Source organism: Pseudovirgaria hyperparasitica (genome assembly GCF_010093815.1).
Source record: "Pseudovirgaria hyperparasitica strain CBS 121739 unplaced genomic scaffold EJ05scaffold_5, whole genome shotgun sequence".
NCBI classification, from domain to species: domain Eukaryota; kingdom Fungi; phylum Ascomycota; class Dothideomycetes; order Acrospermales; family Acrospermaceae; genus Pseudovirgaria; species Pseudovirgaria hyperparasitica.
Genome location: NW_022985553.1, coordinates 548,946 through 562,843, shown reverse-complemented (window position 1 = coordinate 562,843; position 13,898 = coordinate 548,946). Strand labels below are relative to the sequence as shown.

General features: G+C 48.4%; 4 protein-coding genes across 4 annotated transcripts; 2 read left to right on the top strand and 2 right to left on the bottom strand.

Moving 5' to 3' along the window:
* Positions 1–61: 61 nt before the first annotated feature.
* Positions 62–2,840, bottom strand: EJ05DRAFT_536898 (uncharacterized protein; the record flags this gene model as incomplete). Its single annotated transcript, XM_033749343.1, has 4 exons — positions 62–1,960; positions 2,007–2,304; positions 2,357–2,626; positions 2,677–2,840. The coding sequence occupies 4 exons, from the start codon at positions 2,838–2,840 to the stop codon at positions 215–217; spliced, it is 2,478 nt and encodes an 825-aa protein (XP_033602069.1). The 3' UTR covers positions 62–214.
* A 2,113-nt stretch (positions 2,841–4,953) lies between these two features.
* Positions 4,954–7,455, bottom strand: EJ05DRAFT_304120 (uncharacterized protein). Its single transcript, XM_033740626.1, has 2 exons — positions 7,072–7,455; positions 4,954–7,015 (listed from the first exon to the last, which is right to left on the bottom strand). Exons 1-2 carry the CDS (start codon positions 7,348–7,350, stop codon positions 5,060–5,062), a joined length of 2,235 nt encoding a protein of 744 aa, XP_033602068.1. The 5' UTR covers positions 7,351–7,455; the 3' UTR covers positions 4,954–5,059.
* A 1,234-nt stretch (positions 7,456–8,689) lies between these two features.
* EJ05DRAFT_304091 (protein phosphatase 2C) lies at positions 8,690–10,035 on the top strand. The gene is made up of 5 exons (XM_033740625.1): positions 8,690–9,104; positions 9,161–9,231; positions 9,281–9,365; positions 9,419–9,625; positions 9,681–10,035. The coding sequence occupies exons 1-5, from the start codon at positions 8,840–8,842 to the stop codon at positions 9,950–9,952; spliced, it is 900 nt and encodes a 299-aa protein (XP_033602067.1). The 5' UTR covers positions 8,690–8,839; the 3' UTR covers positions 9,953–10,035.
* Positions 10,036–12,020: 1,985 nt separating this feature from the next.
* On the top strand, positions 12,021–13,799 carry EJ05DRAFT_463043 (WD-repeat protein-like protein pop3). The gene is made up of 4 exons (XM_033742703.1): positions 12,021–12,200; positions 12,252–12,273; positions 12,344–12,839; positions 12,886–13,799. The coding sequence occupies exons 1-4, from the start codon at positions 12,173–12,175 to the stop codon at positions 13,309–13,311; spliced, it is 972 nt and encodes a 323-aa protein (XP_033602066.1). The 5' UTR covers positions 12,021–12,172; the 3' UTR covers positions 13,312–13,799.
* The last annotated feature ends 99 nt before the right edge of the window (positions 13,800–13,898 follow it).

Here is a 13,898-nt window from a genome sequence, read left to right as displayed (position 1 = left end):
TGAACCTGCTTATGAGGCGGTATCATATATCTATTGACAAAAAGCCACTAGCTATCTGCATGAAACGCACAGTCAAAACACTGCACACCAGAAGAAAGAAACTCTACAATACTCCACACAAAGAGTAGTCTGGGTATTACTAGAACAAATCACAAAGTAGGCAACATGTCGATCTGATGAGACGGTAGACATATCACTCACCTGGCACGACAACTCACGGCTTCGACCACTTTGCACTGGTCAGCCGGAAAAGCTGATCCACATATGTTGATGTCTCGCTATCGGCGACGCCGGCTTCGGTTCGCATGCCGAGATCGTGCAGCTCAATACCAGGCGCTGCCTTGTCGTCCGTGTCGACGGTAATGTCTTGACTGACCATGATTCCACCGAAAGGATTGCAACTAGGTTCTTCCCGGCTGACACGATCGACGAGACCCTTTTCAGAAGAGCTGTCAGTCACGAAGTGAACTGGTGTGAGATCTTTGTTGCCTCCCCCGAGGCGTTCTAAGAGCTTGGACAGAGGTTTCGCGGCGGCATTACGTGTGACGTCGTTTATGCTAGGTTTATGGACTGTATTCGAATGATACTGCAGCTGATTGACCCCAATGTTTGCTAGCAGAGCGCCAAATTCGATGTGGTTGCGGCGAGCTAGCAGTATGTGATCTACTGAGCCTTTGTGCGTGCGTTGTCGGCATCGGAAGAAACTGAAAGGGGTCCAATTTACGACGTCCTCAGCGCTCAGGCTAGAGCTATGGACATCGGGAATAACGCAGAATGAAAAGAGAGTAGCACCTTTGCTAGCACTGCAGTTCTGAACGTTAACAGGCGTGCCACAAAACAGGGCACACCGCAGGAACGCGGCTGGCAGCAGCTTCTCCAGATGAACCATGGTCTTCCATACAAGCCGGTGGAACTCTCTATCCTCTGAAGTTGTAGCGTCGTTTGTCATCTTATCGCAGTAGTTCAAACACTGAGTATAGTTGAATCCATCTAGACGCTCTAAAAGCTGCACTCGAGAAGGCGGAAGCGTGGTGGAGTAGAGTTCCACGCTTGGAAGAGTATTAGGACAGGTTTTTCGTACCAGAACATCCCAGCCAGATGCAGAGCTCTTCACGGGAGGGCGTAAGACAAAACACGATATGTGTGTTCCTGATTCGAGCGGCGATTTCATCTTTTCGGCGTCCTGTAGACCGAACTCCTTCATGCACGTTATTTTCAGCAGCAAGTCCTCTCTCTTAACTTGCATACCCCGCGCCATCAGCTCAAGAACTTTGTCAGTCGGCCTTTCGATATGTGCAAATCGATATCCTTGATCGACTAGTCTTACTGCCTCGATCTTGTTGACTTGTTTGACCAGAAACAAGATCTGGCCCTTTCCGAACAGTGCAGGGGCATACATCCCTGCTTCTAACGCAGACATAACATTTCCACCCTTGGTCTTGAACTTCTTGCTTCCTATGCCTGTCATCATAATATCGTCCATCAAGGTCCCAAGTGAGTCTAATGGCACGTGGAGATTATCGGCAAGGTCCTGAGCAGCAACACAAAATTGTTCTCTGAAGATAGCAGAATAATCGTCCTCGGCGGTCGCGCCGTCCCATGATGTGGTTGCCGTTCGCAGTGCTCCAGGTCGTATCGAGCCCTGTAATGCTCCGACTGCTCGCAAGTGAGATCTCATTGTTGGTATCAGAATTGCAACGCCAGACCAGTGGTGGGTGACGCGATAGATCCATTGGAAAACTGGATGTGCAATGTTGAATTCGTCGTTCAAGGATCTCTGGTTGTATTGCTTTGTGATCATTCGACAAGGTAACAGTCCTTCTTGGGTGACGAGGACACGTCCATCGCGATCAACGATGAAACTTGCAAGCACAACGTGTTGTGCACGATCTGCTAATTCTCTCCGTCGCCGTTCGGTCACGTACATCAGCGTAACACTACAAAGCAGCGCTGTCATACACTAGAAATGGTAAGTACGATGTGACATGTATTAGGCGCACACATACTAGTGCTGTCGCAACAATGACATTGCGATTTCTTTCTTCCTCGGTGCCGGCATAAGTTCGTATGCGATAATAGGTCGTTCCAGCAGTAGCAGTCCAATGCATACCAGACACTGTACAAGCTAACAACACGGCACACATCACTCGTCGGTACCACGAATTTATCCATAGCTCTTTCTGACGGAAAAAAATGGTGAAGGAGACCCAGCAAGAGACTACAGCAATGCTTGCAGCACCGATTATATGACCTGGTTTGTTCGACAATCGATAATTCGTGGCACCAAGATTGCCCACATAGTGCCTGCAATTCGGTTTGAGCATTACGATGAGTGAGTGAACATTGAGAGACTTACATTCCTGTGATAGACAAGCCTGCAGTGAGTCCAGTACCGATGAGCGAGAGGTGCATTGCACGTTGACTCCTGCTAAAGCGATCTACGAGGAAGAAACCAACATAGAGGAAAAAAATTGGCAGTACAGCCGACAACGTTGTCCAAGCCGCGTTGTAGTACAGTTGAAGCTCAGGTTCGCCATTCGCCAGTACAATGCTACGATTACCAACGAAATGCATGCACCAAATGGCTACAAGTCCAAAGCTAACGGCACATGCACCTAACTGGAGCCTATCTGAATGTTAGTTGTATGAGAAGTTGCACATAACTGGCTTACTCACTGGCTGATGAGGCCTTGACCTACTCTTCGACGGTGAAGAAACTCGACAGTCGTCACGGACCCAACTAGACTGACAAAGTAAGACAACATAATGATCCACCACACAAAGTGGTAGGGCACTGGACCATCCAAAGTGTCATCTAGGCTCTCCCGCATATGCTCCATAATGTCGAAAAGGAGCAGAAAGTTAAGAGCGCCAAGAACCACTTGGTGAGTCCCAGCAAATACTACTGGTCTTTGCAGAGGACACAGTGACACAAGATGTGAAGATACAGGTCACTAGGAGTGTTACAAGAGCTGTGCAAAGGTGGTTAACAAGAAAAATCGTCGAGTCTGTTTTATGTCAGCGTTGATTTGGTTGAAAGTCGTACCACGAGACCTATGCGTTGAGAAGGAACGAAGGAGTCGTAAATGTTCCTCGTCGAAGGACAGTGGGTATCTGGGTAGCTGAGCTACCTGGGCTAGTGATGAATCTGAAGGAAAGTACTGCGGTCATAAGAGCTTGGTATACAGTGACTGGCGGTGTCGATGTTCTTCCGCGACTTCCTCCAGTATACTCTATTTACACGGAGGAAAGGGCGACCTGCAAGAGACGACCTTGATGAGGTAATCGAAATTGAAAGAAATCTGGAATGTAGAATGATGGATATGGACATACAATGTCCAGATCAAATTGTCAATACTGGAGCCTATAGCAAGCATGAGGCTTTCCACCAAAGGCCCCAGGTACAGATTGCGCGACGTCCTAGGGATATATGCAGAAGCCATGCCTACAGGCCACGTTGGGTAGCACGAGGTATGCCGAATGTCGAAATGCATCTGTCTGTGATATGGACAATGCAGACAGGGATACCGGCTGCATATTCGTTCGTAGCTACCAGGCTCTCTAGGCTAGATTACCAGGGATGATACAGTGTCACCAGAGGTCAAAGGTGAGATGAGCGGCGAAGAGCCAAAGGTAATCAAAGGGCCGCGTAGATTGTCCGCTTGAGCCAGCTGGAGGAGATTCTGCATCCAGCAGCACGCCCTCGTGAATAACATGCTGCAGGTATGTGGTGCGTGAGGTTGACGAATGACACAGTCAGTTATTGATGTAATGCATAGACCAGTACCAGTGCTATCGAAGAGGACACTCATGCTTCAATAGGGACAGTAGTTGATGCAGAACGTTCGATGTCGCCGCTTTGAGCTCTCGAGCGTTGAATCCACTCGATTGCCGCTCGTCTGAATTTCCCGAAGTGAAAATGTAACACGCGATGCCGATGTACGGAGGACATACTACTACATCTACGCGTGGTTGGGCAGAGCAGAATAGATCGACATGAGGACACAGTCGTCGCCTCTATCTGGGGAGCCCTTGGTGTCGTGTTTCTCGTCTCTGTCGTACATGGGAAACTTGTCTCTTCTTTTTCCCAATTTTGCTGCCTAGGGTTAATTAGTTCTACTCGGGATGTCTCTGCTCAAACCTCCTTCGGTCTAGCTTGTTTCCGATAGCAAGGTAACCTTTAATGGGGAAAATATAGGGTCACGTGAATCTCGCAATATAACCCGAGCTTCTCCAGGTAATCGCATTTTCATACACCTCATGGATCTCGTCAGGTCACTTGAAGGTCAGCCGCCAGTTGTACAGACAAGCTTTCCCGAAGATCTCGCCCGTATATCGGGTGCAAGGTAAGCCACAAACGATGCTATTCGTGCTCTTCTCATGTACAGATTCCAATGGCCTTCTTTACTCACTCTGTTGGTGCATATCCGCACCCAGGATTAAGCAGTTGCTATTCATGCTCGACATAGACCGCCTGCTCGAGCTGTAACCCAGGTCTCATCAACATTGGCACACGACAATATGCGTAATCAGCCGGAATGCGTGAGAGGCTCATCCGTAAATGTAGCTTCTATTGAACAGCGTCAACGATATTGTCCTGGCTTCATGATAACCCCAATCCTGACTCTCGCATACATACTAACATAAGATCGGGATGCCAAATGTCGTTTCAAAGTCATTCCGCGAACTTCAGGAGGCCTTGGATCGCAACTTTAATAAGAAGTAGAGGCGCAGACAATTCTGAGCGCCGATCACCAATGGATCTGCCATTGACCATTATCGGAACGACTGTCCTCGATTTGAAAAATGTATTGCGAAATAAGCACTTTTGTTTCATCCTCGTATAGAGAAGTGGTCTCATACCTCTCAGTTGGACGACTTGGCTCAGCTGAGCCCAGATTGCGCCTTATTCTGCTGAAGGAACGAGTCATGGACTGGTCAGAACTTTCTTCGAGGTTCGACTTAAGGCTTGTTCAGATTCTTGGCCTATGTAACAATGGCTGCATGTTCACCTGTGTTGCTTGACTCTGTTGATCGTAATTTATGCATATGAGTATCGTCATATTTCTAGCATGTCACTGTCATCGATGTCATCTATAAACATGTCCAATTCGTTAGTCGTTTGCACGTATGTACTGTCGTACTGTTCAACCTCGTCATATTCTATCGATGTGGCATTTTGCGATACGTTGCGTGAGAAGTATCCTTCATCGTAAGCTTCTTCCAAGAGCATCGCTTCCTCAAGGCTCAATATGCACTCGTCCTCATTGCAAAAAAGCGAAGGATGCTCAGGCGTGCTCCTTGTCTCCGTAATGCGATATGTAATTTGAACGCAGTCTGAGATGTGACGATCCTCATCGTCCAGTTCCTCAGTAAACGTTACCGCTCTGTGCGTTTGCGGAGTAGGAAGGTCCGATGAGGACTGCAGCATCATAGCGCTCAATGTAGTACTAGATGTAGTCACTTCGTCGGGTGGCATAGCCACAGTGTGCCGCAGACTAGTTCGAGGGTCGATATACGTATCTAGTGCGGGCTGCAGGGCTTCTAAGGACGTCGGCCTGAATAAGTCGCGCTTGATGTTGATATCGTGGCAAAGGGTGCAATCGAAGAGACTACCTGACCCGCTTCGGTCGGAGAGTTCAGCATCTGGCTGTGCGGCTGATGTTCCACTGCGCGTGGAACGTGCTCGTGGGACCATACTTGTTTGGCTTGGAGCGAGGAGCTCGGGAAAGTCCAACGCAGTGCGATGTTGAGATTCTGCTGTGAAGCTACTGTTGGGGGGAAGAATCTCGGGCATACCTCCAATTGATTCGAAAGTCATGTCCGTATCTTTGTTGAGCAATCCGTCGCGAGATATGGTCATTTTTGTGTCGTGCTTCATAGCGTTGCAATCGGAATGGCCTGCTTGTGTTGCGTCAAATTGAACATAAAAGTCATCATGTAACCACAAGTCCTCAGCTACATCGGAGTCATCCACATGTTCCTCTATCTCAATAACAGCATCATCTGCTGTTTCTGAATCTGGGCGAGAGGTATTCTTGAAACTGCTAGCTTGTGTCAGTGGTATGAGCCTCCTCGCAGCTTTTACGTCAAATAGCGACTTTTGGAGCAGCTGCCATAGCCTTGCACTTGATAACAGTTGATGATGATGATAATGATGATGCTTATCAGTGGTCTGAAAAGCTGAGTTTGTTCCTGTCTGACTCCACAAATTCAATCGGAGTAGCTTCGTCTTCAAAGAAGGCGACTGTGTGTTGTACAGGACTGATCGTGAAAGTGCTTGAGATATTGTGGGAACAAAACATGCACGAATTGCTACCGCTCTCATGTACCCTGGTGAGAATAACGCTGGCGCGACATTAGCTAGACGCGCTGTTAGATTATCGGCTTTCATGTTGACTCCTTTGGCCGTCTTATGCAGTCTGGCGCTAATGGCCCTCCGGACTGCAACATCCAGTAGTCTGTGAATGGCTGGCGGGCCATCTTTGAAAGATGCCATTGTGTGATTCACTTGCTTATCGCTATATGCTTGCTCACTGTGAGACGTCCCCAGAGAAGGTATGGAAGATCGCCCTGATGTGGTAGCGCTCGAAGAGATATTAGAAACTTTGTCGGTTGCGACCTTGACACATGTGTTCCGCTGATCAGATGTGCAGGGATCATAAGTGTCTAAGCCCTCCTTAGTAGTAGATTTTCGCGTTGTTGGCATACTTATCGGCGCCACGAACTCCAGGTCTTCAGATTGTGATTCTTCTTCTGTCGAAGGCAAGAAGCTGATAATCACAATTTCCATCCGAACACACTGAAGCTCCAGCATACGAATAGCCTTAGGAGGATTCAGATCCGTTGGAAGTACGCCGGAGAGCAAGTGATGCAGTTTCGAGGGCTCAACGTCGGCATCTTCTCGATTATGGCTGACATTGATCCGGAATAAGCATCGATTCGAATGCTCCGATCTTGGGGAATCTTGTAAGTCAGTACATAGACTTGCATTGAGGTTGAGTTGACGAAAGAGCTGTGGATTCCAGGGTCAGTAAATCCTTCGAAGACCTCTCACTGGCTGTCACTAACATCACTGTCAGCCAGAGTTTGTCCAAATGACCTCGCTTCATTAATATCTTGGTTTTCACCCAAGACCGTGATATCGAATAGTAGATGTAGAGCCTGCCCTCTACGAACCCACACCGATTGAGATCGTAATGCAGCTAGTAGAGCTCTCTGAGATATGTTGGTTGGATTGTCAGCTGTAATAGACCCAAAGAGAGTTATGGAGAGAGCGAGACAAAGTTGAAGTCCGGCCCTAGGACAGTTAAGATGCAAGCTTCCCAGCTTCAAGACTTGCTCATCCATAACACCGAGGAAGTCATCCTGGCAACACGAGGATGTGGTGCGATGCTAGAAAGCTTTCCCCGGAATTGTGGCGGTGACAAGGCTGAGATGTGAAAAGGTCCGTGCGCCATTGGAAGCACACGACCGAATATATATATCCTTACGAGAACAAGATGGAATGCGTGCTCAATTTATGAGAGACTACAATACCAATGTGAATATATCGAAAAGTCTAAATCAATTCGACCGAGGCCATAATCAGAACTCGTGAAAATGTGAAGATGGGCAGACTCGTCCCCTCCATAGTTAGTCAATCAGGATCGAGTACTGTGGAAAAGCGTAACATTTGGGATTATAGACTAATAGAAGCTTACTCTTACAACTGATTAGAGAGCCTAGAAGCCGGATAGTCGACTCCCTCCGAGGATTTCTTTGATCCTTCAGCGTAGGGAACAGACCATGACGTACAATGTACCTGTAACGACTTTGCAGACATATTCGGCGGCAAGCCTTGAGCCTTGGTGTCCAGCACTCATATGCCGCCAGAGAATATCACAGCAATTGACAAGATATCAGTAAGGGTAAATGAAATACCACCAGGTTCAAGTATCCGAAGAATAGGCCAAAATACCTGAGGTGCGGGATCCGGGGAAGACAGGTATTGAACTAAGCTGTGGCACAGGAGGCTGAGGCAACAAAACACAAGTCCAGGAAGGGTCTACGCGTTTTCGACCTGGACATGTGTACATGAGGCGCAGCGAAGAAATAGAGCGAAGCGGCGGGGAGAGGGAGTTGCAGCGTGCACTTGAGCAGCAGCGTCAATCATGTCGTAGGTGGAGGACAGTGAGTGAGGGTAAGTGGAAAATCTAGAGCGCAGATTTGTTGTAGCAAGCGCGATGCCATTTTCGGTTAAGGCGTATGACGATGGGATACCTGATGCCCAGGTGGCTATCCATTCTTCGTGGGTACACTCCAGGCTCACTTCCACTCTCCACACAAACACCTCACACACGAGCCTCTCCTACCTTCCGTCAGCCACAGCTCCAATACCTCTTTTCCCACTCTTCCATTCACTTACCTACCTCTGCGACAATTATTCCAGCGCCTAGTTCACTTTGCGAGCTCGCATTCTTGTGTCGTCGCCCATTCGTCATTCGCCTAGCGCCCTTCCCCCACTCTCCTTCCATCCGCTTCACAAATCTACACTGAGAAATTACATCCGCAACCAACAACCGTGCGTAATTACAGCCTACTGCGAGGTCTTCGTAGCCAGCGACAATCATGGGTCAAACCCTTTCTGAGCCTGTCGTGGAGAAGGTAAAACTCACTTGACCTCATTACCCAGCGTACTAACGCGGGGGGCGAGCACTAAGTCTCGCCGCGGCCCAAATTTGACCCCGCGACGCGTTTTGCGAGATGCCTTCTACCACGCAGTGTTTTGAAAGCTGACTCTTTGAGATAGCACTCCCAAGATGGCACGGACGATCGCTTCGCATATGGCGTTTCTTCGATGCAAGGATGGCGTATTAGCATGGAGGATGCGCACGCTACCATTCTTGACTTGAAGCCCGAAGATGGAGACGGGAAGCCGATGGACGGGGCAAAGCGACTAAGTTTCTTTGGCGTGTATGACGGACATGGTGGTGACAAAGTTGCAATATACACTGGGAAGAACCTCCATAAAATCATCGCGAGGCAAGAGTCGTTCAAAAAGGGCGATATTGAGCAGGCCCTGAAGGATGGATTTTTAGCTACGGACAGAGCGATTCTGAGTGGTAAGGAGATCTTTTGATCCCAGCTGTCCGGATTCAGAAGCTAAGCAAGCGAATAGATCCGAAGTATGAAGAGGAAGTATCGGGTTGCACAAGCTCCGTCGGCATCATTTCTGATGACCAGATTTTCGTCGTATGTACCTTTTTCCAGCCGCGAAATACGGTACTAATCCTGTCAGGGAAACGCAGGCGACTCAAGGACCGTCCTAGGCATCAAGGGGAGGGCAAAACCCCTATCCTTCGACCACAAGCCCCAAAACGAAGGTCTGCATAATTACCACTGTCCGCAAGGAGGACCAAAGCTGACTGAGGAATAGGAGAAAAGGCCCGTATTCAGGCTGCCGGTGGCTTCGTTGACTTCGGCCGCGTAAATGGCAATCTCGCACTTTCGCGCGCTATTGGAGACTTCGAATTTAAGAAGAGCGCAGACTTGCCTCCAGAGCAGCAAATAGTCACAGCATTCCCTGATGTAACCATTCACGACATATCCGATGACGATGAGTTTCTTGTTGTTGCGTGTGACGGTAGGGTTAACCTCATGACTAGCTCCATATCTCGTTGCTAATTTAAATGCTCTAGGTATCTGGGATTGTCAGTCTTCCCAGGCCGTCATCGAGTTCGTGCGACGGGGGATTGTTGCTAGACAAGCTCTATCCGCGATCTGTGAGAACATGATGGATAATTGTTTGGCATCAAACAGCGACACTGGGGGAGTTGGATGCGACAACATGACCATGATTGTAGTAGCCTTATTGAAAGGAAAAACACTCGAGGAATGGTACAAGGAAGTTGCAGACCGAGTCTCAAAGGGTGATGGGCCATGTGCACCTCCAGAGTACGGCAAGTCTTAAGCTTTCTTTCTGCCTGAGCAACTATAATGACGCGGTCAAATTTAGCCGAATTCCGGGGACCGGGGATTCACCATCGCTTTGACGACAGTCCCGACGATCTTGATATGGATTTTGAGCACCGTGGTCGTGGCGGAGGTATGTCCTCGCGTGTGATCCTACTCGGCGATGGCACCGAGCTCTCGAGCGACTCGGCTGATAGTGACTTGTATGATCAAGACAACGAAGACGAGGACTTGGACAACCAGCTCTCAAAATCTGGCACACTTCCCGATAAGAAGGAGAAGACATCGGACCCAACAAATGTCGTTCCTGTTGTCAAATCTCCCGCATCTACTACTACCGAAGCCTCAGAGTCGGACGCTAAGCCTTCTGAACCCACCATCAAACCCGCTGTTGATACCCCTTCTAGTTCGCAGAAATAAGTTCTTGGCTCGGAGGAGGGAATGCTTGCGTTTGGGTCGCTGTACGGCTAGCTTCACGTGTATATGACCATATGACGAGACAAGGTTATATGTTCTGGAACGCAATGACATGGGTTGTGGTTTGATGGTGTCGCGACGGATCTCGATTGAGAGGGTTCTACATTGGATGGCACAGACGCTTAAGGTATAACATGATACTCATCCTCGATTGATTGTCATGATGAGACGAGCTACTTGCATTACTAGGACGATTATATGTGAGTATGTGCATACTGTAACGTCTCGGGCTGAGACGATCTGCACAATAGCTCACCTATTGAGACGGTCCTATAAATAAATCACGGTCCCATTTCTTCTATTGGTCATACTCGTCCTCAAATCATGATAGACTGTGTCTTTGTCGTCCTCTTAATGCTACCCAATCAATACCCATCATGCTTCGATTTACTTCCACGAGTTTTTGTGGCTGATTCGGACTTTACTTTCAGATCTATTCTGGCTATTCATTTATCCCACCAACACACTCGACCTTTTCGCGACATGATTGTACGACTTTGACAGTGAGTCTGACAATTTTTTCACGCACACTCAAGTCATACCTGGTGTACATCTGAGATCCCATCGCGTCCACGATGGCCTCCAGTGTGTCCAGACTGGCTACAGCGTCATTGACCGTTGCAGAGTATGGTAAGATACTACAATCCTATCAACACCCAACTCTACCGCAACACGTGCATCCTAAAGACACTGGATGACCTTCCGCGAAAATGACTTTCTGCCCGAGACCTCCTACCCCTACAGAGCGTAGGTCTCTTTGCTGACGTATGTGTGCGCCCATGCCACATACCACCGATCCACATTGCTCTCTCTTTCTTCGACCCTTGCTCTACACTAATACTTCCCTCATAGAGCCGCTTGGAGAGTGTTAGTTCGCATAATCGTGAATCCAAAGAACAAATGATGTTTTGGGGATTGGTTAGCTTTTAAGACTGCCACGTTATCCTTGTTGTCCATATTAGAGGCTTCTCAAAGGGACTGCGCCCATTCTGGCTTTGAACCCCTCCTTGAGGTGATTACTTTGGAGTCCATGGTGGCGTATGTGGGTAGTGTGGGTAATGTGAGGCTGATCTTAGGAGAGTTGAGTTGACTCATGGAGCCGAAGGAGGAGAAATTACAATTACTCATGCATTGTCACCTTGAATGTCCATGGTCCTCAACGCATGACATCATCGATTGACCGTTCTCTGCATCGTCAGCTTGGCAGCAACTTGACTTTTACCTAGGTAGATGTGTATCCTGAATCTAGGACGTAGACAAAATTATATTGAGTTTTATCAGGGCACTGTTGTCTATTGCCAGAGGCTTTATCTGTTGCACTGTGTTTAAGCTATAGAGTCTGTGGAGAGTCTAGATTTTACTCAGAGATCAACAATTAGCTTTTGGGTTAGATGTTTCTAAGGTGTAGATAGTGTAGGCGTATATCAAGCGGCAGAGGCAAATGTCCAATAGCAAGGTTTGGCGCTGGGAAGCAGTTCCGCTTTCCACTTTCCGCTCCACCCCTTCGGATGTCCGCCCCAGGAACCAGGATGGATAGAATGGTTCTAGTGGGGCTAGCTCGGCGCATCTACAGATTCGTAATTCGCCCTGAACATCGTCGCGACTTGTAAAAAGAACGCTCTCTGCATACCTAAGGCAACCTCATAACACGTTGAACTCGGTCGCTCTCTCTGCTAGGTGCGGATTCTCATCGATAACGAGGAATGAATTGTCCGAGGGATTGTCAAAAGCAGGAGACAAAATGAGCGGCTCCGTCATTCTATGTACTGGTATGTATTGCTCTGTTCCCCTCTTACTTCTCTGCTAATAGCTCGCTGCAGCTGGCTACGATCACACCATCCGGTTAGTTAACCTGTAATGCGCGCGCGATGACTAGAAGCGCTGTCAATGCTCAATCTAACATATACTCCAGGTTCTGGGAAGCACTCTCAGGAATATGTTCGAGAACGATACCCCACCCCGACTCGCAAGTCAACCGTCTTTGTATTTCTCCCGATAAACGTTTCCTAGCTGCCGCTGGTCACCATACAATCAAGCTTTTTGACATCAAAGGCAGTAATCCAACTCCACTCACCATCTTTGAGGGACATACGAACAACATTACAGGTGTCGCATTCCATTGCGAAGGAAAATGGATGGTCACAAGCTCAGAAGATGGTACGGTCAAGATATGGGACACGAGAAGCGGCAACATACAACGGAACTATAGTCATGGGATTCCCGTCAACGATGTGGTTATCCACCCAAATCAAGGCGAACTCATTAGTTGTGATCGTGGTGGGAACGTTAGAGTATGGGATTTAGGCGAGAACAAGTGTAGCCACCAACTGATTCCTGAGGACGACGTCAGTGTGGCCAGTGTCACCGTCGCAAGCGATGGTTCTATCCTTTGCGCTGGGAACAACTCGGTATGAATCGGAACACACACAGAACTGCTAACACTAATCTGACCAGGGCAATGTTTACGTTTGGCGTATGATTTTAGAAGCGGATGTTACCACGCTCGTGCCCGTCACCCGCTTCACGGCACATCAAACATTTATCACCCGAGTCCTTCTCTCTCCTGACGTCCGGCATTTGGCAACCTGCTCTGCTGATCACACCTCTCGAATATGGTCTGTAGACACCACGGCCTCGAACAACGATCCGCTCAGCAGTGCCCCTGCGAGCTTTCCTCTTGAAACGACTCTGCACGGACACCAACGTTGGGTCTGGGATTGTGCATTCAGTGCCGATTCAGCGTACCTCGTAACCGCATGCTCGGATCATTATGCCCGCCTATGGGAGCTTAGTAGTCAGAGTATCATCAGGCAATACAATGGACACCATCGTGGTGCCGTCTGTGTGGCTTTGAATGACACTGCGCACCCCGGTTCATAGGGGCGATGGAAGATCGCATATTGGATATAGCAATAGCCATGCCTAAAGCGTTAGCACACGTTTACACCACGTCGGGTCCTTCGCATGAATACTCAACTTCTTAAAGAGGCTATCACTGTACAGCGCATATGCTCATCATACGAGTCCAGTATGGCGTTATAATGGTGTTTTAATGGTAATGTTTCAATATAGCCGGAAGCGAGGCTCCGACGACATCTGAGGGTTGGCGTTCATGCATGGATTAGGAGTTAATTATCAGGCCTCTGTATATATGTATTTACGTATTCCCTAGCGTCCTCAGTCTTCCGGCGATCATCAAGAATATCTTAGCCGTAGGACCTCATTAAAGCGATTCGTGGCATGGTATCAGAAGGAGAGTGCTCCTTTGCACGAAAATTCACAATGATTGATAGCCTGCAGAATAGAATCAGTATAAGGCTGCCGAGGATGGAATGGGATAGAACTAGCGATGAGAAAGAATGGCGTGCATATACGGCCGGCCATAAGCCTAATCAGGTCGCGTTTGGGGTCCAGGTGCACGGACGCTTGGACATCACAGAACCTCAAGTTCTCATCAGGGATCATAA

Coding starts and splice junctions, on each gene's coding strand:
- EJ05DRAFT_463043 (XM_033742703.1), top strand. CDS start 12,173: ATGAGCGGCTCCGTCATTCTATGTACTG. Junction 12,201..12,251: donor CTCCGTCATTCTATGTACTG/GTATGTATTGCT, acceptor AGCTCGCTGCAG/CTGGCTACGATCACACCATC. Junction 12,274..12,343: donor GGCTACGATCACACCATCCG/GTTAGTTAACCT, acceptor CATATACTCCAG/GTTCTGGGAAGCACTCTCAG.
- EJ05DRAFT_304091 (XM_033740625.1), top strand. CDS start 8,840: ATGCAAGGATGGCGTATTAGCATGGAGGATGCGCACGCTACCATTCTT. Junction 9,232..9,280: donor TTTCTGATGACCAGATTTTC/GTCGTATGTACC, acceptor TAATCCTGTCAG/GGAAACGCAGGCGACTCAAG. Junction 9,366..9,418: donor CCACAAGCCCCAAAACGAAG/GTCTGCATAATT, acceptor ACTGAGGAATAG/GAGAAAAGGCCCGTATTCAG.
- EJ05DRAFT_304120 (XM_033740626.1), bottom strand. CDS start 7,350: ATGGATGAGCAAGTCTTGAAGCTGGGAAGCTTGCATCTTAACTGTCCT. Junction 7,016..7,071: donor AAACTCTGGCTGACAGTGAT/GTTAGTGACAGC, acceptor TGGAATCCACAG/CTCTTTCGTCAACTCAACCT.